Consider the following 25,753-nt stretch of genomic DNA (forward strand, 5'->3'; position numbering starts at 1 on the left):
TACTGTGTTAGGACAACAGCCTGTGTTCCAACAAAGAGGGCTCTGAATGCCCCATCTGGCACCTGCCAGGTGCTAGATGTTCGCCACCACTACCTTAGAGTTCTCCCTCCCTCTGTATCGATTTAGATGTTTTGGTCAGCATTGACAACTGCACCAGGACAGGGGGAGTTTAAATGGCTCTTCATCAAATGTTATAGCTGATCTCTGCTGTTGGAGCAAGATATCAGCTACAACCATACATCATGGCACCGGCTCAGCTCTAGTGCTGTTACTATACCATTATAGTGTACTTCTTGCTGAAACTGCCTAATTTTTGTAACCTACTTTTGTAATGCAGAGTGTAAATTGGCTGAAGTTGATATAGTTTTTGGTTAGCATGTCCAAACAGCTCCTACAATTGTCATAGGATTGATTTACCACTGTACATTTTATTGAAATTTGAAACTGTGTATGGAGAACTAGATGTAGTGTTTTGTATTCTTTCTGTTTAATGTAGGTGTAAAGAATTAATTTTGGCTACATCAAGAGCATTATTTGACCTGATTGATGAAGACACACAACAGGTTTGTGTTAATTTTTTATCATTTGTGTTTTTAAATTCCTTAAAATAAAAAAAATTAAAACTAAGTACCACTTTTATGGATAGCTGTATTGTTATGCTGCAGCCAAGGCCAAGTTTACATCTACATTTGTGCTTTCAGTTGTCCTGTTAAAGGAAAAGAATAAAATGAAAGAAATGCACTAGTTTATAATATCTATTGATTGCAGTTATTGGTCTTTTGTTTTGTTTTTTTTCTTATGGAAAAGAACTAAAGCTTGCTGCAGATGTGATCTTGACTTGTGGGGTTTTTTTCAGTAATGCAAATGGTCTCAAGTACTATATGTGGTGACATGCAATTGTTAAAATTACCTACAAAATTCCTGAAGGTTAATTTAACGACTTGGCATCTACCTGACCCAGCCCTTTTTTCATGCAGGTGTTCCTTTTTTGCTACTAACTCTGGAACCTTCAACATACTCAGATAATTTAGAGAATTTTTTAATGACACATTGTAATTTAGCTTGTTATTTATGAATAAAAGTAAAATTTTCTCAAACCTCAAAATATTGAACTTTTTAGAACACCATTCTAAACATTAGAACTTGGCATGATTTGACTTGGCATACTTTTAAGCATCCTTTTAATTTTTTTATGATGAAGCTTGTAACATTGGGAGAAACTTTTTAAATTTTCACAAAAATCTTCAAAATCTATTTTTGAGGAACCCATGTAAAAGGCTTACATAATAACACCTACCCCCTCATTGTTTTTCAAACTGCAATCTTCATGTTACGCAAAACTGCTTTCAGGAAGTTTAAGTGCTTCTTTTAGTAATGCATTTGTTTAACATTTTTAACATTAAAATTTGTGCAGTGACAAGCTTTTAAAAATTGTACCTCACAATTTATGTACTTTTTTCTTAGTATGCCAATACCATATTTCATAGTATATAAGGCCGAAAAAGACGCAAGTCCAACCTCCAAGAATCAAATAATTGTTTTATCCCCATAACCCATGATATTTTTTTTCTCCAGAAAGTCATCTATGACCCTCTTGAACATGTACATAGAGTCGGCCATAACAACCTCCTGCGGCAGAGAGTTCCATAGTCTCACTGCTCTTACAGTAAAGAACCTTTTTCTATGTTGATGGTTAAACCGCTTCTCCTGTAGGGGTAGATAATGCCCCCTTGTCCTGGTCACAGTCCTAGGTATAACAAGGTCATTAATAAAAATATTAAAAAGAAGTGGCCCCAATACTGACCCCTATGGCACTCCACTGGTAACATCAACCCAATCTGAGAACGGGCCATTAACCTCCTAATGACCGCCGTATCGGGATTCTACGGCGGTCATTAAGGGTACTTCTTCTGACGTGGCCCCAATATTTTCTACATTCCTTTCTACAGCGGCGCATCAGAAGAAGATTTCGGACACCGGGTCTCGCTGCTGCCGGTGTCGGGCTGTGATTTCAATCCGACGAGTGACCGGAGGCTTCCGGCTCCTCTTCTCGCCGGGTTTTGCCTTCCTGGCAGGACGCAGCTGTAAGTAACTGAGCATGCTCAGCATACTTACACTATACACTGCAATACAAGTGTATTGCAAGCCAAAGAATGGAAAATGTAAAAAAAGTGAAAAAAAAAAAAAGATTAAATCATTTTATAGTAATCATTAAATAAATAAATATAATAAAAGTCCCATAATCTCCCCAGTTACACACATAATGCAAATAAAGTGTATAAAACACCAAAACAATTTACACATTTGGTATCACCGCGTCTGTATTAATCTGTACAATAAATCTAAATCAATATTGAACCCGCTTGGTGAACGATGTAAAAAAAAAATACAAATAACTTATATACAATATAATATACAATTTTTCATCAAACACCATCACATAAAATGTTCTAAAAAGTGATCAAAAAAAGCCACATTCCCTAATATGATATGACTGAAAAGAACAACTCCTTTCACAAAAAATAAGCCCTCAACCAGATCTGACAATAGAAAAATACAGAAGTTATGGCCCTGAAAAGTTGTCGGTGGTAAAAATAATGTGATTTCCACCAATATTGGTTTTGCTCAGTAAAATTGAGCAAAGATAAGAAAATCTATATAAATGAGGTATCACTATAATCGTAGTGATCCGGAGAATAAAGATAAAATATTTTTTTTACGTTACGGTGAGCGGGGGAATAAAGTGCTAAAAATCCAAAATAAAAATGGATGATTTTGTTTGTGTCCCCCTTGAAATAGTTAATAAAATCTGATGAATAAGCTGTAGACCCCCAAAATAAATTATCTATACATTGTATATCTTCCTGTACATAATAAGCCCTCTTATGTTCACATTAACAAAAAAAATTAAAATGTATAGCTTGTACAAAACAAATCTGCTGTGAAATGCGCTGCTTTCATTCTATGCCCGGCCGTGCGCCCATACAGCAGTTTACCACCACATATGGTGTATCAGTACACTCGGGAGAAATTGGGCATCAAACGTTGCAGAGCGTTTCATCATTTAATTTATTATGAAACTGTCAGTTTTGGCCTAAATTAATGTATTTTCCAAAAAAAATTCAAAAGTTTCTAAATCGCAGGTCCGTATTGTTTTAACCCATGTGAAACACTTAAAGGGTTAATAGGCTCAATAGAAGTTGTTTTACATACGTTGAGGGGTGAAATTTTTATAGTGGGGTAATTTATGGGGTTTTACTATTATTTAGGCCTCTCAAAGCCACTTGGAAGATGAGTTGTCCCTCAAAATGAAAATGAGAAAAATCGCACCTGAAGTTCTGCACCTCATAACATCCTAGAAAAATGACAGGACACATAAAATATCATCCCAACATAAAGAAGACATTCCGTAAATGTTAATTATCAAGCTTTTTGGGTAGCTTTACTTCCTGTCTGGAAAGCAGAACATTTCAAACTTGGAAAAATGAAGAATTTTTACAAACTTTTGCCAAATTTTCACTTTTTTTCAGAACGAAACGCAAAACTTATCACTTGGATATGTTAAAGCGTTCCGAAGTTATAACAAATTATCGTGACACATGTCAGATTTGAAAAATCGAGCCTGGTCACTGAGCTGAAAACTAGTGTCTGTGATAAGGGGTTAATGACTACCCTCTGTTTTCTATCACTAAGCCAATTACTTACCCAAATACAAAGATTTTACCCTAGTCGCAGCAGTCTCATTTTATGTACCAACCTTTTATGCAACGCTGTGTCAAATGCCTTTGAAAAGTCCAGAAATGCAGCATCCACAGCGTCCCCCAGATCCAGTCTGGAACTTATCTCCTCGTAGAAGCCAATCAGATTAGTCTGACAGGACCGATCTCTCATAAACCCATTCTGATACTGGGTTAAAAGGTTAGATACAGTGAGGTACTCCAGGATAGCATCTCTAACATACCCCTCAAATATTTTCCCAACCATAGAAGTTAGACTCACAGGTCTGTAGTTTCCAGGATTGCTTTTTCATCCTTTTTTGTAAATTGGTACCATATTTGCTAGGCGCCCGTCCTGTGGAACATAACCAGGCTTCAGGGAACTTCAAATTTTAAAGATAATGGTCTATCTGGCCCCGGTGATTTATCTATCTTGGTGGTTTTGAGGCGGCGCAATACCTCTTCCTGGGTTAAACAGTTGACATACCAAAGAGAATTTATATCATTCCTCATTGTGTCTTCCACCAGGGGATTTTCCTGTGTAAAGACAGTCGAAAAGGCGACATTCAGTAGATTGGCCCTTTCCTTATCTCCTTCCACCATGACCCCCATGTAATGCCTAAGAGGGCCCACACTCTCCGTTTTAAGTTTCTTCTTATTGGGATTATTATCATTGGGATTATTGGGAAAATAATAATTTGATTATTTATGCTCTCCCTGGCAATATTTCTCTGTCTCTATTTTTGCGTCCTTTATCTGCTTTTTACCGGATTTATTTTTCTCTCTATAATCCTGTAATGCCTCATCGCTACCTTCACGTTTTAGCACCTTAAACGCTTTATCTTTCTCGCTTATTACTTTCCTTACAAGACTAGTTAGCCACATTGGCTTTTTCTTGTTCCTCTAATGCTTTTTCCCATATGGTATGTGTTTCTCTTAGGTCTTTTTTAGAATGTTTGTGAAAGTCCCATTTTTGGGAGGGCTTTTGTCTTTGAGAACATTGTCCCAGCTTATGCCTATAAGGTCTTGCCTTAGTTGCTGAAAGTTTGACCCCCTGTAGTTTAGAGTGTTGGTTGCCCCTCCACTAAAGCTCTTAGTAAAGTGTAATACAAAATCAATGATATTATGATCACTATTACGCAGGTTACCCCCAACCTGTAATTTTGATACCGTATCAGGTTTGTTGGCTAGGATAAGGTCCAGCAGTGCCCCCCCCCCCCCTCTTGTTGGCTCCAGGACTAGTTGCAACAGATAATTGTCTTTTGTTTTCGACAAAAACCTGCTACCTTTGAAGGACCTGCCGGTTTCTGCCACCCAGTCAATATCTGAGTAATTGAAGTCCCCCATGATAAGTACCTCACCATGCTTTGAAGCCGCATCCATTTCACTTATCAGCATTTCCCCTGCTGCTTCCATTATATTTGGAGCCTTAAAACAAACCCCTAGTAATATTTAATTATTCTTTTTCCTTACCCTTATCTCCACCCATACGGACTCCACATTTTCATTTGCGTCACCGATGTCATCTCGAGGGCTAGCTTGAGGCAAGAATTCACATATAAACAAACCCCTCCCCCTTTTTAATTTATACGATCCTTTCTAAAAAGGCTATAGCCATCGTAACAGCCCAGTCACAGCTACTATCCAGCCATGTCTCGCTGATACCCACTATATCATATTAGCGCTCCAACATTAAGAGTTCCAGTTCGTCCATTTTGTTTCTGAGTAGAGATGAGCGAACATACTCGTCCGAGCTTGATGCTCGTTCGAGCATTAGCGTACTCGAAACTGCTCGTTGCTCGGACGAGTATTTCCCCAGCTCGAGAAAATGGCATCTCCCGCCGCTGTGATTTTTGGCGGCCAGAAACCGAGCCAATCACAAGCCATGAGACTCTGCACTCCACCCAGCATGACGTGGTACCCTTACACGTCGATAGCAGTGGTTGGCTGGCCTGATCAGGTGACCCTGGAATAGACTACCCCCTGCCCGCGCTGCTTGGATCATTCTGTGTCTGGATGCCGCTAGGGAGAGAGCTGCTGCTGGTCAGGGAAAGCGTTAGGGTGTTCTATTAGAATAGTGTTAGGCAGGAGTGATTCAACAAGAACCCAAAAGCCCTTCTTAGGGCTACAATAACGTTATATTTTACTTTTTTTTGGTTTGCTTGTGGCTGGGCTTGCTGTCACTAGTAGCGCAGCTAGTACCATATTGTGAGGATTCAGGCACAGCACAAAATCCAGTTGTGTGCTGTCAGTGTAGGTTAGAAACTAGCCAAAGCAATAGGATAGCATCGTTTTGTTAAAAAAAAAAACACACACAAAAAAAAATAAATTAAAGTTTACACTTTAATTTTGAAAATGTTTAACCCGAGGGCTAGGGGTAGAGGACGAGGACGTGGGCGTCCAACTACTGCAGGGGTCAGAGGCCGTGGTCCTGGGCGGGGTGAGACACCACCTGCTGATGAGGGAGCAGGGGAACGCCGCAGAGCTACACTCCCTAGGTTCATCATGTCTCATGTTACTGGGACTCGTGGTAGAGCACTGTTGAGGCCAGAACAGTGCGAAGAGGTAATGTCGTGGATTGCGGACAATGTTTCTAGCCATTTGTCCACCAGTCAGTCTTCCACGCAGTCCACCCATGTCACAGATATCAGCACTCCTCCAGCTCCTCCGCCTCAGCCTCCTTCCCCCCAGTCTGCCCCCTCCCAGCAAAATTTTGCATTTGAACCGGCAAACTCTGAGGAACTGTTTTCTGGACCCTTCCCACAGTCACAAACCACTTGTCCGGTTGCTGCTGAGCTATTTTTCGATGCCCAGGTTTTCCACCGGTCGCAGTCTGTGGGTGATGATGACATTATTGACGTAGTGGAAGAAGTGTGTAAAGAGGTGTCGGACGATGAGGAGACACAGTTGTCAGACAGTGGTGAAGTTGTTGTCAGGGCAGGAAGTCCGAGGGGGGAGCTGACTGAGGGATCGGAGGATGATGAGGTGACAGACCCAAGCTGGGTTGATAGGCCGGGTGAACACAGTGCTTCTGAGACTAAGGCGAGTCCTATACCAGAACAGGTTGGAAGAGGGAGTGGTGGGGCCAGACGGAGAGGCAGGGCCAGAGCTGGTGCATCAGCGCCAAATGTTTCACGTAGTCAAGCTCCCGTGGCGAGGGCTAGATTTTCAGAAGTCTGGAGGTTCTTTAAAGAAACACCGGATGACCGACGGACTGTGGTGTGCAACCTGTGCCAAACCAGGATCAGCAGGGGTTCCACCACTACTAGCTTAACTACCACCAGTATGCGCAGGCATATGAATGCTAAATACCCCACTCAATGGCACCAAGCCCGTTCACCTCCGGCCGGGCACACCACTGCTCCTTCCCCTGTGTCATCTGCTAGTCAGCCCCCTGCCCGGGACCCTGGCCCAAACACCTCCCATGCGAAAACCCCATCTTCGCCTCCACGATCCTCCACAGCATCCACCAGCTTTCAGCTCTCCATACCCCAGGCGCTGGAGCGCATAAGGAAGAATAGTGCAACCCACCCACACGTCCAAGCCCTCAACGTCCACATCTCCAAACTGCTTAGCCTGGAGATGCTGCCCTGTAGGCTGGTAGAGACCGAGGCCTTTCGAAACCTCATGGCGGCGGCCGCCCCTCGGTATTCGGTCCCCAGTCGCCACTACTTTTCCCGATGTGCTTGTGCAGGGCTGGGACGGCACGTGTCAGACAACATCATCTGTGCCCTCACCAACGCCGTTTCTGACAAGGTCAACCTGACCATGGACACGTGGACGAGTGCTGCCGGGCAGGGCCACTATATATCGCTGACGGCACATTGGGTTAACTTGGTGGAGGCTGGGACCGAGTCTGACCATGGGGCTGGTCATATACTGCCGAGGATTGCGGGGCCTACCTCGGTCCAGGTCTCAAAGGCCTACTATGCCTCCTCCTCCTCCCACCCCTCCTCCACCTCCTCCTCTGAATTACCATCCGTGGGCATGGCGCCATCAGTCGGTAGCTCTAGGCACAGCAGCAGTGCCATCGCTAAGCGACAGCTGGCGGTGCTCAAACTGCTGAGCCTAGGCGATAAAAGGCACACCGCCCAAGAGCTATTACAGGGCATCACGGCGCAGACTGATCTGTGGCTGGCACCGCTGAACCTGAAGCTAGGCATGGTTGTGTGTGACAACGGCCGTAACCTGGTGGCGGCTCTGCAACTCGGCAGACTAACACATGTGTCATACCTGGCCCATGTGTTAAATCTCATAGTTCAGCGTTTGCTCAAGACATAAATACCAATAACCGTGCCCACTTCTTTGGTAACAGATCCCTATGCTGTTCAGACAGAGAATACCAACAAAGAGCATAGGAGACCATAAATCGTACTACAAGTACCGAAAATAAATTCAAAATATAAATCTTTATTAATACATATAGACAATCAAAAATTGGACATTAAAAACATATACGTTAAAACCACAGGAACAAACAGCATGGTGGTGGTCAATCCATTAACCATAGTAAAGAATAACACGTCATAACGATATACAAAATCAATCCATAAGTATAAAGATAAGGGCTATACCGAGCACAGAAAATATAAACTCCATCTCAGTTAAAACACAAGTGTCAAAGTAATATACCTGTGCCTCAGGTCAAATTCGCCCCACACCACCACCACAGCACCCCGACGCGCGTTTCGCCGTCGCTTCCTCAAGGGGGTGTCAAGACATACCCCAATCTGTCTGATTTGCTCACGAAGGTGCGCCGCATCTGTGCGCATTTCAGGAAGTCCAGCACAGATGCTGCCACTCTCAGGGCAGCGCCGCCTCCAACTGCCAGCTCACCGACTGTTGTGTGACGTGCCCACGAGGTGGTATTCAACGTTAACCATGTTATCCAGAGTTTACCAGCAGGGCAGAGCGATTGTAGACTGCCAGATGTCAACTTCCACCAGAACTGGTAGTCAGGTCAGTCAGCTTCCTCAAGTCTACAATGAGGAGTGGACGTGGATGTCTGATATCTGTCAGGGGCTGAGTAACTTTGAGGAGTCAACATAGATGGTCAGTGGCGATGCCGCCATCATCAGCCTCACCATCCCGCCTGTTGAAAAACTCTCTGGTCAGCATGAAGTCGGAAGCTTTGCGCTCGTCACAAGAGACGGGGGAAGAAGATTCCCTTGTTGATAGCCAAAGCACCCTCAGGTCTGTTTCTCAGCGCATATCGGAGGAGGAGGAGGAGGATGAGGGGACCATTGTTCAGTCCTTCACTGTTCAGCGTGTATGGGGGAGGAGGAAATGGACAGTCAGGCCAGTGAGGGGAGTGAATTCTTGCGCGTTGGGACTCTGGCGCATATGGCAGATTTCATGCTAGGCTGCCTATCCCGTGACCCTCGCGTTCAAAAAATTTATTCCAGCACCGATTACTCCAGCACTCTCCTGGATCCACGGTACAAGCAAAATCTTTCCACTCTCATCCCTGGAGAGGAAAGGAGTGGGAGAATGCATGAATACCAGCAGGCCCTGGTGCACAAGCTGAAACAGTATTTCCCTTCTGACAGCGCTAGCGGCAGAGGGCGTACTTCTGCGGGACAAGTAGCGAGGGAGGGTAGGCGAGCAGGCAGCTTGTCCAGCACTGCCAGGGGTAAGCTTTACAAGGTCTTTGCCAGTTTTATGTCACCCCAGCAAGACACTGTCACCTGTAACCAGTCTCGGCAGAGTAGGTCTGATCTTTACAGAAAGATGGTGAGGGAGTACGTAGCTGACCATACCATCGTCCTAAATGATCACACAGCTCCCTACAACTACTGGGTTTCAAAGCTGGACATGTGGCACGAACTGGCGCTGTACGCCTTGGAGGTTCTTGCCTGCCATGCCGCTAGCGTGTTGTCCGAGCGGGTTTTCAGTGCAGCTGGTGAGATCATCACCGATAAGCGTACACGCCTGTCGACTGACAGCGCTGACAGGCTGACGCTTATCAAGATGAATAAAGCCTGGATTTCTCAGGATTTCCATTCTCCACCAGGTGAAAGAAGCTCAACCTGAATAATGTATGTACTCCTCCTCCTCATTGTCCTCCTTCTCCTCCTCTTTGTACACTAAAGCAGAGGAAACTAGCTATTTTTTGCCAGGGCCAACTGGCTCTAGCTATAGTACTCTATGTATTTAATTTTTTCTGGTTGGCCACCTACCTGCTACTCTGGTTTGAAAACTTTTTTGGACTGCCACATACAGGCACTATCCAAATTAAATTGTCTCCATAGCAGCCTCCACACGTCGTCTTTTTAGCTGCCTCCACACGTTGTCTCCATTGCTACCTCCACACGTCATCACCATAGCTGCCTCCAAAAGTCGTCCATATAGCTGCCTCCATACATGGTCCCCTTATCAAACGGGCTGTGTCAGGCAGAATTTTGGGTTGTTTTCATGGCTTCCACATCAAACTTGTTAACTTTGTCGCCACCCTGCTGTGTAATCCACAAAATATACTGGCAAACTTTTATCATTTACCGATATTATTTCAGCTCTTCTTGCGCATCTGTTTACATTCCCCTCACCCGCCATAACCCAAACTTATATGAACACTACTACACTTGATCTTATACAAAAGGTTCTTAGAAGTGCTGTTTGGGGAGTAGCCGAGAGACAGGGGCTTGGATAGGCGAAAGCTCGCCTGGCAGCGGAACGCCAGCTCCATCCCAAGATCCAACTAACATAGTTTTAACTGCAGCACCTTTAATCTACTACTACTTCACTGCCTCCATACCTCGTTCCCTTATCATACGAGCTGTGTCAGGCAGAATTTTCAGGTCTTTCACCAGATACATAATGGAACTCGGCTTATCTGTCGCCGCCATGCTGGAGACCTGAAGTTGCAATCATAGCAGCGCAATATGGATGCCCCATACTGTCGCTCTTAATCATGGAACCGTTTCCGAAAAAACTATTAAAAATACAACCACTATGCTATTCCATTATTCCTAGGTGAAATATTCAAACGACCCAGCCTGCTTTGAAAATTATAATTTTTTCAAAGTAAACGCTTCTGGCCCCAGGCCCATTTTGGGTGGGGAGGAGCCGAGAGACAGGGGCTTGGACAGGCGAAGGCTCGCCTGGCAGTGGACCGCCAGCTCCATCCCAAGATTAGGCAGCCTCAGAGGCATCCATGCATGCTGCCCCTGCTGTTTCCTGTCCATTTTGCCTCCACGATCCTCCACAGCGTCCACCAATGTCTCCATGCGCAACTTTCAACTCTCTATACCCCAGACGCTGGAGCACGAGAGGATATGCAGCACATCATCCCCTTATCAAACGAGCTGTGTCAGGCAGAATTTTCAGGTGTTTCACCAGATACATAGTGGAACTCGGCCCATCTGTCGCCGCCATGCTGGAGACCTGAAGTTGCAATCATAGCAGCGCAATATGAATGCCCCATACTGTCGCTCTTAATCATGGAAGTCGTCTCCATGGCTGCCTCCACATGTCGTCCCCTTATCAAAAGAGCTGTGTCAGGCTCATTTTTCGGGTGTTTCACCAGATACGTTATGGAACTTGGTCACTATGTCGCCACCATGCTGTGTTATCGACTAAATATACCGTCAACCTTTTGTTCACATAGGAAATCATTTCAGCGCTTCTTGCTCACCTCCTTTGGTGAAGCCTGGGTCCATTTAGGGTATGTCGCCATGACACTCTCTAGCCTGCCGCTGCCTCCGCATGCCGTCAATTATTGCATGTTTTAGATGCTATCTAGCCTCATTCGGTCACTCTGTTATGGCCATGCTGTTGCCCATAATTTTGGCATAATGGTGCCATTAAGCAGCCTCAGAGGCATCCATGCATGCTGCCCGTGCTGTTTCCTGTCCATTTCCGTGGTTTTTCCATCCTTTTCTGAGGTTCCCAGGTGTTTGGCCAAGCTTCCCTGTGCAGAGCCTTGGTCCCCTTGAAAACTGCTCGAGTCTCCCATTGACTTATTCGAGACGAGCACTCGAGCATCGGGAAAAGTTTGTCTCGAATAACGTGTACCCGAGCATTTTAGTGCTCGCTCATCTCTATTTCTGAGGCTTCTGGCATTTGTGTACATGCACTTTATATATGGTTTTCCCTATCCATATTCCATTTGTTCTTATTCCCCAATCTTATTCCAGCCTCCAACCTTCTAGCCATTTTTTCCTCCAAAATGGGCTGCACCTCAATGGGTAGGGTGCAGCTATCCCTACTGTAGAACCTGTAGCTGACAGAAAAGTCAGCCTAGTTCTCCATGAACCCAAAGCCCTCCTTCCTACATTAACTTTTGACACTTATTTACCTCCCTCATCTCCGGCTGCCTTTCTGGCGTGGCACTTGGTACAGGTAGTATTTCGGAGAAAACTACCTTTGAGGTCCTTGCCCTGAGCTTATGGCCTAAATCCCTGAAATCATTTTTAAGGACCTTCTTTTACTTTGTCATTAGTGCCAATGTGGACCATGACTACTGGATTCTCACCAGGCCCTCCCAGTAATCTGTCAACTCGATCCGTAACATGCCGAACCCAAGCACCCGGCAAACAACAAAGTGTTCGGTATGCACGGTCTTTGTGACAGATTGCCCTGTCTGTTCCTTTTATAATTGAATCTCCCACTAATAGCACCTGTCTGTGCTCCCATTCCCCTTCTTACTGGAGCAGACAGGCCGCTGGTTGCTAGAGGCCATGTCTTGCTGCAGCATTGCTTCCCCTGAGCTGATATCCCCCTCATTCACCAGCTTGGCAAACTTATTGGGGTGCACCAGATCAGACTAGACTCCCTGCAACTCTTCCCTTTACCCCGCCTTCTACATGTTGCCCAACTAGCTGCCCACTCACTCTGCACCTCTATACTTCCATCCCCACACCCATCTTCCACAGAGAGTTTGTGCTCCAGGAGCAGCAAATTTCGCTCTATATTGTCAAGTGCCCGCAGCCTTGAAACTTGCTCATTTAGATCCAAACTCTGGGCTTCCAGATGAGCAATTTTCACACATTCCACACAGCAGTATTTCCCCTCGAACGGCTGTTCAAGGAATGCATACATGACACAGGATGTACACTGTGTAACATTGCCACTTATTAGTCCATCGTGCTAATGGGGAAACAAGAGAAATACAGAAAAAGAGAATATTCACAGTACAGTAACAAAAATACAACAGTTACTGAAGTCTCTTAATCCTAAATCCCGCTTTGGACACTGCACACACTTAGGATCAATGCACACTCGCAAACAAGCTTGCACACTCGCTTTTCTGAATGCTCTTAAAAAGGTTATTTACTACAATAATCCACTGTCATCACTGCAACAAGATCTGGCTGCAAACCACCAAACAAACTGACCACAGACTGCTAATTAGACCCACCTCACTATTAGATTAGATAGATTAGATAATTATATAGCCACACCCCACTATTAGTTAGGCAGCACCTTTGCTATACTGTCTACATAAGCAAGGTCAATGTCTCAGACTTAACCAGCACTATACCCCCACACAATATACAGATTATGCAAGTAAAGTACCTTCAGATCTACTTGGTTGCAATAAAATTCACATGAATGAATATCAGAAAAAAATGTAAATACACTTATCTTTTTGTTGCTGGATCAAAAATAAGTACTCCTTCCCTTAATCCTAAGTCCCACTTTGGACACTGCATACACTTAGGATCAATGCATACTCTCTTTTCTGAATGCCCTTAAAAAGGTTATTTGCCACAAAAATCCGCTGTCGTCACTGCAACAAGATCTTGCTGCAAACCCATTTGTGGCTCTAAACTGTTGAATCGGTACTGGGTGGCACTTTGAAGGGAAAGAGTGATGTTCAACTTTTGGAGACCAAATATGGCTGAAATGCCTCCTTGTGTCACGATGCATGTGGGGTGTCAGAATTTAGCAAGGTGTTTAATGTTGCTTCTACATTTTTATATATAAATTAGGTTGCAAATATCAAAAAAAATATTTCTTTTAAAATATGAATTTTACCAAGGGATAAAAAAAGAAAACCCCAAAAATTATAAAACAGTTTCTTTTAAGTACAGAACATTCTGACATAGACATGAGGGGGAACATAGGAAGGAACACAGGAGGGAAAGAGGAAGGGAGCAGGTTGGGGGAAGTGGTACCTTCACACACTTATTGGGGGGATAGGCCCAGTGCTGGGCCCTCTCCTCAGCATTTATTTCTACCCATCCAAAAGTCATTTCATGGAGCCCAGATGAGGTTAAATCTATCGTAATTACCCCCGAGCACTCTTGTGCACATAACACAGGCGGCCTGGCACTTTCTTTATCTACCAATTATGCACGTCTCCATTCTTCGATTTAGCCTGTGAGCTGATGACATCAGATGCGGAAGCCTGATGGCGATGTATAGCGCGCATGCACAATGACGGGGACATCATTCGGCTCTGTGGGTTTACTGTATATTACAGCAAACGCCAATCGCTAATACCCGCAATCGGTGATGGCACAGTTTGCGGGTATTAACCCTTTTAATGCCGGTGGGGGCATTTAATGTTTGAGATCACATTAGTAGTAAGTTCTAGCTACTTTTTGCTTATTAAAAATAAATTTAAAAATGGCCATTTTTGAAATGATCAAGTTTTCTGTCAATTATGAACATTTCTCGTAGTTCTGCTTTGTTTTCATAATTTTTAAAATATCTGTGAAAACTTTTCGTGCACCTGCCTGTCCATCACAAGACCATGGACAGATTTCTATCCACCGAAAATAAATCTAGATCTTCCTGTAGAATAACAGCAAGCAGAGATCTGGAAAACCACAATAAATTGATAAAATTTTTCCAATATGCTTTCTGTGTCATACAAAGACCAGAGGCTGCCTGAATATAACTATTTCATTACAATCTACGATTTGCATATTGTAATGAATGAGGATGAAAATCCCCATATACTGCCAGTCAGACAACCTAGCATTCAAGTACCCTAGGGAGTCTGAAAAATAGTAATAAATAAAATTAAAATAAAAAATAAACAAAAAAAAATTCAAATCCCTTTCCCTAGAACTGATATATATATAAACAGTAAAAATCATAAACATGTCCAATCTATTAAAATATAATAATGATTATAACAATCCATAACGGAAAATGACGTTCAGTGTCGAAAATGCCATGTTTTTTTTACCATTTTGCAAAATATAAAAAATTTAATAAGTGATCAAAAGTCCCTACAGTCCTCAAAATGGTAGCATTGAAAATGTCATTTCACAAAAAAAGTATGGAAAAGTTATTAGCACCAGAAGATGGCAAAATGAAGGTTTTTTTTTTTTTTTGTACAGGAGGTTTTAATTTTTGTAAATGTATGAAAACCGTACAAAACATAAAATTTGGTATCCCCTTGATCAGTCTAACCCAAAGAATAAAGAAGTCATTTGGGGCGCACAGTGAAAACCGTAAAATCAAAGTCCACAAGAAAATGGAGCAAATGCGTTTTTTCACCAATTCACCAATTTTTCACCAATTCCAATCACCTGCATTTGGATTTTTCTTTTTCCTGCTTTCCAGTACATGGCATGGAATACTAAATACTGTCACTATGAAGTGCAGTTTGTTACGCAGAAAGCAAACCTTCACACAGATCTTTACAGGGGAAAAATAAAAAAGTTATGGATTTTTGGAGGTAGGGAGTGAAAATTTAAAACGTAAAAATCAGCAGTAACGTTTTAAAACAAAATGGAGGGGAAATTTAGAATGTTCCGATTTTGTCTATAATATGTTCATTTAGCCCTAACATATACACATTCACAAAAGATAAAAATAGAAAACCTATCTTAACCCAGTGTAGGATGTGATGGTTTTTAGTTGCATCATGGGCTCACTTGAGCTATAAAATCAAAGTTTTTTTCATTAATGTTGCCATTTTGGAGTGTCTATGCCCTGTTGATGTTTTTTGCTTTCTGTTGTTAAAAAAAAAAAAAATCAATTCTGTGATTTGACTTTTCTTTTATTGTTATTTTTCATTTTTTTTCTGGTGTGCACCATATGCCCCTAGTAACATGTTTATTTTGTGCCTCTGTATGATTACAACAATACTTCTTTTTACTTTTATTTTTAATTATTTTTGTGGAGTAATGTTGGGTAAAAAAAAAAATCTATTAATTTTGCATTGCCTTTTTCCAAGTTGCATAACACTTTTTTAATTTTTGGTCTATTTAGCTGGCTGTGAGCTTGTTGTTTTTTTTGCGGGATATACGAGAAGACCATTTTTGTATAGTTACGTATTTGATCACTTTTTATTGCATTTTATGTGTGACAAGATCTTAAAGCTCTTAAAGACAAAAAATCTTAATTTTTGTTGGGTCTTTAAAAAAATAATTTTTGCACTGTTCATCATATGGACTTATTAAAATTATTTAGTTTTATTGTATGGGTCATTACCGACTTGGCAATACCTTTTTTTATATGTGTAATAAAGGTATTAATACCACAACCACTGATGCATCGGTTGACACAATGCCTGTAAGGTCATTTTACAGGGTTGCTATAGCAACTATCTCCAGTGATGGCCTAAAAGGGTTTTCCCATGAACACAAGTTGGGCCCTAACTTGCTGATTGGTGGGGGTCTATGAGGTACGACGGAGGTACGTGGGACCCCACCCCTCCTAACTTGTGTTCATGGGAAAACCCCTTTAACCAGCAACAGGTCCATAATGGTGTACAGCGCAATCTGCCTATCGTCATGCCATCGCAATGGAGTACATCATGGAGCGGGAAACGGCATGGAACAGAAAACAGCATGCTGGCAAACTAGTGGTCATAAGAATATTACAGTCAAGGCATTACATGGAATCTTATGAGCTGATCCTATTTTCCCATCAGATAACAATCCCTGTATCTCTGTAGTTTTTCATGTACAGTCATATTTGTAAGAAAGATATTTCTTGGTTAATAATTTCTCTGATTTTTACTAAGGTTGTATTTATACTATAATCACTTTTTTACATTTTCTTATGCTGTTAAGGTAAATGTAGTTTTCAGAAATATTAGCATAATTTACTTTAATGGGATCCTTTCTGCAGAATTTGACCAAATAAACCACTAACAGATTGTGTTTCTTTCATCACCCAGTGTTGTGGCATCGCCCAGGAGACATAAACTGGCTGTATAAAGTCACAGAAGCAGAGAATATACTAAAGTGAAGCTTTCCCCACCGCAGAACACCACCTCTACTGTGACTGACATAATCAGACTTCAGGACACCCAGTTACTAATGTCATCAATTACAGGAGAGGGAGTATTCTGAGGAAGGGAAACTTTGACTTTAATGAAAACTCTTTGCCTCTGTGACTTTATAGAATGACTTCATATTTGATTTTCTGGATGCCACCATACTGACACATGAAAGAAACAAGATGCAACATCCCAGTAGGAGTTTATCAGGTTGGTTTCTGCTGATGATTATCATGCCTTCTGTTATCTTAGAATTGGATCTAATGGGTGATTTATATGCATTTATGCAGCTTTCCAATTCTGAAATACCATATATACTCGAGTATAAGCTGAGTTTTTCAGCAAAAAAAAAGTGCTGAAAAACCCTAACTCGGCTCATACTCGAGTCAAGAAAAAAAAAAAAATTGTAAGTTATAGATTTTGCTTTAAGACGTGTCTATATTAATTTTTGTATGTTTGTTAGATAACACAAGATTCCAAAAAGAGAGTGACTGTTTTAAAACATCACTTTGTCAGACATCCAGCAAAACTCTATGAGCCATCGTTTGAAACAACCATAAGTGTTTTGGGTATGTAACAATATTAACTGCATTGTTGTTTCTTATCTTATTTTGTTTTTGACATTTATCTTTTGGAGATCCTATATGTGAGAATAGTATTATTTATACTATTCTCATATATAGGATTGAATAGTCCTGTGTTCTGTCTGTGAATATTAGCTTGTGTTCTGGCTTCTTTCCATGGATTGAGCACAGTGCCAGGGACTGGACTACTTCCACTTATTCTAGTGAAATATAATGCAAGAAGTACCATGCTGGGCACCGTCCTTGGCATCAGACTAGCACTGTGTCTAGCTTTCAGGGATATAGCATGGGTATGTGCCACCAGCCTTATAGTGATCAAAATAACCTTTATTATTAATCATATAGCATAGACATAGTTAAACAGGAAAGAAAAATCTTTCAAACATGTACTTCTCCAACTATCTACCCAAATGGCACTTTACTAAGGGGGAGGAGAGGGGAGGGGGCTTGGGACGAGGGGAGGGGCAGCAGTACAAAACATACAGAAATAGAAGGATCGAAGAAAGAGAGAAAGGAAGAAGCGGAGAGAAGGGAGAAATTGGTGCTTCATCATACACTGCCACCAGCCTTATGGTTGATGTACGGGGCCATTTCCAGAGCAGGAACCACGTCACCTTTCAATACATGGTGTTGCTAAATCTTTTAAGGGCTGATGCAAGATCTCTAAATTATTTTAAGGTTATTCAATTCTTTTTTGTATCAGACATGATTTGAACCTATCATTAAATAGGAATGCAGTGATCTTAACCACTAACCTATGAACTTGCCTACTATTTTATATCAAGGTTAGCTGGACAACCTTAACAATAGATATAATAAAATAAAACCCTCCTCGCAAAGAAACAGGCAAAACTGTTTTCGCATTTGCGATCAGGGTGAGACCCAGATTTTTGCATTGCGTTTCTAAATGCAATGTAAATGCACCATGTGAAGACATCCTAAACACTTTTTTTTTTTGGGGGGGGGGGATATTTTGTTGGTGTTGATTGTCATGATACTGATCCACATATCGTATAACGAGAAGCCCTCTGTTGAATACTTCTGGGCATTTATGTAGTGGGGTAGAGGCTGTGACGAATGCCTTCCACCCTAGGCTTATACTTGAGTCAGTATGTTTTTCCTTTTTTTTGTGGTAAAATTAGGCGCAGTGAGTGAGTTTATTCTGAAGCATATTTGTTACCTGAGAAAATAATTTGAAATACATTTATGTCAAATCAATTTTTTTTTAAGTAGAAACACAATACAAGACATTAACCACAAAGGCATATCAACTAGGCATACTATATAACAGCGATGGCGAACCTTTTAGCGGCTGAGTGCCCAAACTGCAACGCAAAACCCCGCATATTTATCCTGAGATGCCGACCACTTTCAATCATATTAACCTCCTGAGGACAAGATGGAAAATTTGCATCATTTTAGCTTCTTTCTAGTGTCTCTCTGTACACAGAGAATTGTGGGACAAGCACAATTGAGAGATAATTTGGTCCTGTCTACACGTTCTCCCTCTTTCTACAGTCCCAAGTAGCAAAGTAAGTATCACTTTAATCACTTTAATATACGACAAAGCAGCATCTTTTAAGTTGCTTGGTCCTGTCTGGTGTGCTGGGGCAATGGCCCGGGTGCCCACAGAAAGGGCTCTGAGTGCCGCCTCTGGCACCAGTGCCATAGGTTCGCCACCACTGCTATATAACAATACACAGAAAAATTAAGCATAGCCAAATGTAGAGTGTCATGAAGGGAAAGGACTGTATTTGCCAGGGTGTCCCTATTGCACAGAATTGAAGTTGTGGTCAGAAAAAGTAACAGTGTTGAGCTTATGCGTGCTGGTAGTTATGAGTTGACTCTTTATCCATATGAATAGTGTGAAATGACGCTCACAGTAGTTGCAGATGGTAACTTGCATCTGACCATTCCAATTATAATGAAAGCACATCAAGGTTATCTGAGTCTGTCAGAAATTAAAACTTAGAGCCTCCAGTTCATACCACCTTTTAATAAAGTAAATTTGGCTAAGTTTCATGGCTACAAGGATGGTTGAGCAAAGAGAGATACTCATAAACATAGGCTAGGGACAAAAAGAAAAGGTGGGGGGATCAACTTAAAAACAAACCAACAAACGGTACAAAGTATAGGGCAGGGAGAAGATCTAGACTCAAAAGGGGAGGGAAGCTACTAGTAAAGGATAGAAAAATGAGAAAAAATGCTTTACAATGGGAAACGAATGGGGAAGACTGGGGCCTAGCTCCTACCCTCTGAAGCCCTGAGTATCCTGAAAGGAAAAGCAGGGTTGCCAGACTTTTAAGAAACTTCTCTGAAGAACTGTGGACATCTGCAATTTAGTTCTTCCATGCAAAAGATTTGGATCATCTTCTGCATCCACTCCACATTGAGATGGTGGGGGAAGCAGGGTTTCGAGATATTCAGGGCCTCAGATTTGTCATAATTGATCTTAAAGTTATATATCTTTTGAATGCTCTGCACAAGGCTGGTAAGGAGATACGAGGTTGGGAAACATATAGGAGTAGGTAGACTGCATATAATGCAGTTTTATACTGATGTGTTCACCCACCCATGGACCCCATGGATGTCGGGGGTTGTTAAGTGTGGCAGTCGCCAGATGAAGACTTAAAGTAGTAGGGTTAATGACATCCCTGGCGAGTGCCATTTCATATTTTGATCGGTTTAGATAGCTATCCATTGGTACATACCCTGGCTGTGGGGTGGGAGTATAGAACTAATATCTTCCCCAAAAATGTAGGCCCAATGCCCAGTTGTTTCGGGACTTCCATGAACCCCCGATCAAGTAACAATAGTAGGGATGAAGGGGCGCTTCTATAGTGTATCAAGTAACAATAGTAGGGAGGAAGCGGCGCTCCTACAGCGATCAAGTAACAAGAGAATGTAGAGGCATAAGTTGGGGGGGGGGGGGGGAAGACACAGGGGGAAGGTTAATCCGGGGCAGAACCTAGTTTGCACTCCCTTCCGCGTTGGGTATTGGAGATGCAGGGTAGGGCGGGGGGAGGATACAAGAGGGTTAAAGAGGGGGAGAAGAGGAAAGGGAGCAGGAGTGACAGAAGGTGAGGTAATGGGTGGAAGCAGCAGACAAACGTAGGAAAAGAGAGAGAAGGATAATGCTGTAGGTACTCTACACAGCAAGGAAGAAGAAGCCTTACGCTAGACTACAGGGGTGGAGAGAATAAACCACATGTCCCGACCATCTGGGTGCGATTCTCCAATCAGGGAGATTTTCTATAGGGCGAGCCTAACCGTAGGGTCACCGCCAACCCTCTTTTGATATTTTACTATAAACATTTTGTTCAGCAAAGATAGACATGGGTAAATACCTGAGCATCAAATGGCTCTAAATCGGGCACATTAAGAATCCGCTAACTTGCTAGGATTCGCTTATGACAGCTAATTAGTCGATAGAGGTCTCAAATGGAAAACCTATTAGATCGTTAAGAACCCTATGAGCATACCTCACTACTAACAAGTAGCTCTATTGGGCAATCTGCTCTTAGATGCATGCGCTCATGGGTTCACAATCGGTCCTGTATGAGATAAGAATAATCTGTAGCAACACAGAAAACAAGAGATCTAAAGCATCTATACAACAAATCCAGAGAAGGAAAAGGTTATTCTGGCTATGTCTCCCTCCTCTTCATCTCTCAGGGCCACCCTGCACCACATGATGTCCTGAGGGAGACTTCTGAGTAGGATGAAGATCCGCTAGATCTCATTCAAGAGGGAAGGGGGGGGGGGGGGAATGCAGTGTGCTGGTGTAATTCTCCATGTATCACCATGGGGTGACATTACAGTCTTGCAGGTCTGGTGCCGTGCACCAAGACCCAGTCCCTGATGTATGTGTAGACTGGGTCGGCAGACTGTCAGCAGGGTTGCTGATACAGGGGGGCACTGGGTGGGCTACTACTGTGGACCTTCCTGTATCAACGGCACCTGCCTTATGTTAATGGGATGTGCTGGCAACGGTTCCTGATGGGGGTGTAAGCCATGCCAGTACCAGAGCCTAGTCGATCTCAGGGTCATCAGTAAGAAGTGCTGGCCTTGCGCTACATGATGGCTGAGTGGAGTGTGTCGGCGGCAAGGGGTGTGCATGCGGCTCCTCTGAGTGGGTGTCTCTGCAGTTCCTCGTCAGACATTCCCCATTAACCCTGTGTCACAACGGGACTGCTGTAGGCAAAAGAGGAGTGCCGAATTTTAACTTGCGCTCTTGTCTCCTACCTGGGATGGTCTGCGGGGAGGCTTCGCATGGCATCAGGCATACCTCCGCTGCTACTACCTATACATGTAGTGGCGGCTATCTTGTACACGCGGCTTAGCCGCATCTCGGGGACATCTTCGTCCAATGGCTCTGGTTATTGGGTAAAGTTCCCGGGTCAGAGCAGGACCTAGCACAGCAGGCATCCTGTCTTTGACATAGCCAGGCCACGTCTCCTTGAAATATGTTTATGTGTAATATTACTTGATCTAAAATGATCTTTTTCCATTTATTTTCTATTTATTTTATAACTTTTTAATGTAACTATTGAAGGTTGACAAGACAACTGTATAAATCGCTAACCTTTAAGTTTGTCAACACCGTATACATATGAAAGATTAAAATTTCGTTTTTTAAAAAAGGTAATTCCATTATTTTCTAGAACCCTCAAGATGGTTTTTTATTACATCAAAAAACTGGGATCTTACCATTACAAAGGTAAGTTTATTCAATGTTGGTGCTAAGCATAGTTATATTAAATATGAACATCTTGCATACTGTATTCTGCAGATATATCCACTTGTTTCATTGCAGCTAATGGGTAAGATCAAAAAAAGTTCTCTTTCTGATGTACACTCTGCACCCTACCTTGACTGAAAATAACAAATGTAGATATTTTTGCTAATTTATTAAACAAAATAAACTGAAATATCACATGGTTCTAAGTATTTAGATCCTTTGCTGGGACACTTATTTTTAACTTAATATGCTGTCCATTTCCTATTGATCCTCTTTGAGATGGTTCTACTCTTTCATTGACCTGGTAAGGCACACACTTGTGTATATAAGACGTCACTGCTCACAGTGCATGTCAGAACACATGAATCAGAATCATGAGATCCAAGGAACTCCGAGACAGAATTGTAGCACGGCACAGATCTGGCCAAGGTTAGAAACAAATTTCTGCAGCACTCAAGGCTCCTAAGAGCACAGTGGCCTCCATAATCTTTAATTGAAGAAGTTTGGGATGACCCCAACTCTTCCTCAACCTACCTGTCCAGCCAAACTAAGCAATTGTGGGAGAAGCACCCCAAGATCACTGTGGATGAGCTCCAGAGATTCAGAAGGGAGATGGGAGAAAGTTCTGAAAAGTCAACTATCCCTGTTTCCCTGCATTAGTTAAGACTTTACGGCAGAGTGAGCTAATGGAAGCCTTTCCTCAGTGAAAGCCTGTATACAGTTTGCAAAAAAAAAAACCATGAAGGACTCCCAGACCTAAATAGGATTCTCTGGTCTGATGAGGTGAAGATTGAATTTTATGGTGTTCATAATAAGTGGTATGTGAGGAGAAAACCAGGCACTGCTCATCACCATCCCAACAGTAAAAAATGGTGGTAGCAGCGTCATGCTATGGAGGTGTTTTTCAAGTGACTGGTTGCAATTGAAGGAAAGTTTAATGCGGATAAGTACAGAGATATCCTGGATGACAACTCGAAGCACACTGCTAAACAACAAAGCAGTGGCTTCAGAACAACTGTGACCATTTTTGACTGACCCAACCAGAGCCCTGAACTAAACATGATTGAGCATCTCTGGGGAGACTGGTAAATGACTGTCCACAAATGTTCACCATCCAACCTGAGGGAACTAGCGAGGATCTGCAAGGAAGAATATTAGAGGAACCCCAAATCCAGGTATGACAAACATGTAGCATCATTCTGAACAAGACTCATGGCTGTTCTAGCTCAAAAAGGTCCTTTTACTCCATACGGAGTATGTAACCATGTGATATTTCAGTTTTTCTTGTTGAATAAATAGCAGAAATATCTACAGTTCTGTTTTTTTCTGTAAAGATGGGGTGCAGTGTACATTTTGATATGTAAAAAAGAACTATTTTGAAATTGCCAATGTGTATATCTAAGTATGTGTGTGTATGTTGTGTTTATGATGTGTGTGTGTGTGTGTGTGTGTGTGTGTTTGTATGGTATGTATAGATAGATATAGAGGGTAATGAAAAGGCCACGTGGTCTGCATGCTGCTATTTTTTTCTCACTGTCTGCACATCCGTGAAATGGACACGTGAACAGTGCATAGGAAACAGTGGATCTGTTTGCTATCCTCAAAAAAAGGATAGTGTACGGACATCAAAAACACCTGTCTACATTATACTATTTAGTATACTATTTTATATTAACATTACCACGACAACCTTTAAAATACATATACTACACTGTCATAAAACACTAAAGCCTCCTGGCACATCACTGGTTCACCATTACTGATCGCATGTGTTTCAAAGGAAATGCAAATGCGACCAGACTGAGCCCCACCCCCAGACTTTTGCATTGCATTTCTAAACGGAATGTAAACATCCTATGTGACCGCACCCTAAACATTCAGATAATAATACTTCTTTTCTTAATAGTATAGGATCAATATCGAGTATCACAATACATTTATTTTTATAATTTTTAACAAATCATAAATTACAGGGGGGGGGGGGGGTTGGCTGCTCTCAGAGGGTCCTTAAATAGGAAACACGACTTGCCCCAATTGATATGCAGCCCAGAATAAGAGCCAAAGTTGTTAATAATCTCTGGGTTTTAAGATCGTCCCAGTAGTACGAATGGTTATCGGAGCTATCGCTACTTGCAAAGTACATTTGCAACAAAGCGGCTGTCTGGTCAGTGGCAGGCAGGAGGCTGAACCAAGAGGGATGAATCTTTCTAAGACCTACACGGAATTGGGGTATGTAACGTTCTAAGTTCCAATCAAATGAGGGAGTGGTCGGAGTTGCCCCTTTCCCCCAGGCAGATAGTTGATGGCCTACATTTGAGATACTGTACTAAGTTTACCTATAATATAATCGATTTATGGAAAGAGTATTCCTAACAAGTGTCTGAACTTACAAGTGGCATCATGCAGAACAGACAAAGAGTGGGCATGCAAGATATATAAACCTAATAAAACATAGGATCTGCAATTGATCTAGGCTTGTACGAAAATATATCTGCTGTCTGGATCCCTCTTTATCTGGCCTGCATCCCATTGTACCGATCTATTGACCAGGATAGAAACTCCTCTGGAGTACGAGGTGTTGGTGGATTGGGACGACCACTGTACCCATGACATATAGAGGGATTTAGTCGTGGAAGGGATCAAATGTGTTTCCTGGAGCCAAATGATAGAAAAGAAGTGTCTTATATGTGCAGCAAAAACCATATTAAGTTTACGGGGTTCCCCCAAACCCCTTACATTCCAAGATGCAATAGAGATTGACATTTACATTGTTATAATATGTCATTTAAAAAATGAAAAATACAATATAAAACCGTAAAACAAAACCTAAAACTCATGTAAACAGTTGCAGGCGGAATTGTATCTCAGTCAAGAACTAGTAGATAGTTTCCGCCTAGCTGATTTACCTATCTATAACCATGAGGCAGAAAACCTTTACAGTATAAGGGGTAGTCTGCACTGACTATTAATTTAACAGCGCAAAAACTAAAGCACCTCCCTTCAGCTGGGCCCTAAAGCATAACCATAAAAGGACTGTCATATTGGTTACATAACACTATTCGGACATAAAGCGAAAACTAGTAGTTAGAAGTGACTACGCCATAGTAAGCTTCACTTTCAGGTGCCCCAATAACTCCCTAACCAATAGGAATGGTAGCAACTAGGGGCATAGCTGAGTATTACCAAGTGCTTTGCATAGAGCATGTAGTTCTAAAATATCTCTACAGATAATGTAGCAATGTCCATGGATGTTGAACGGACACCTTCAGGCAAGAAATAACATTAGCAGTTTATGGGCGAGCAGATCTTCTTATAGTGTAAATTCAATCTACTGCTTCCGAAGTAGACCATTGAGTAGTGGATTTGTAAGTCCTAAGCCTTTTCTTCACTGCCATGAAGGTCACCTAGACTTATGAAGAGCAGCTGAAATGTCCAAGAATAAGGATTTATTTAAGCTCCAGCATCTCTAGCAACCGTCAGGATAGTGCCTCTCTTTGCTGCACAGACTGCATGCTTGCATGGTTCT

The 25,753-nt window shown here is 42.2% G+C and overlaps 1 protein-coding gene across 1 annotated transcript in view; it reads left to right on the top strand.

The window, feature by feature from the left end:
- PGAP1 (post-GPI attachment to proteins inositol deacylase 1) overlaps positions 1 to 25,753 on the top strand; it is a 316,353-nt gene that overhangs the window by 60,961 nt on the left and 229,639 nt on the right. The window contains exons 7-9 of the mRNA XM_072120897.1: positions 497 to 563; positions 17,366 to 17,471; positions 22,151 to 22,206. Coding sequence (XP_071976998.1) covers positions 497 to 563; positions 17,366 to 17,471; positions 22,151 to 22,206 — 229 coding nt within the window. The remainder of the gene's footprint in view (positions 1 to 496; positions 564 to 17,365; positions 17,472 to 22,150; positions 22,207 to 25,753) is intronic.

This window comes from Engystomops pustulosus, chromosome 8, assembly GCF_040894005.1.
Source record: "Engystomops pustulosus chromosome 8, aEngPut4.maternal, whole genome shotgun sequence".
NCBI lineage: Eukaryota > Metazoa > Chordata > Amphibia > Anura > Leptodactylidae > Engystomops > Engystomops pustulosus.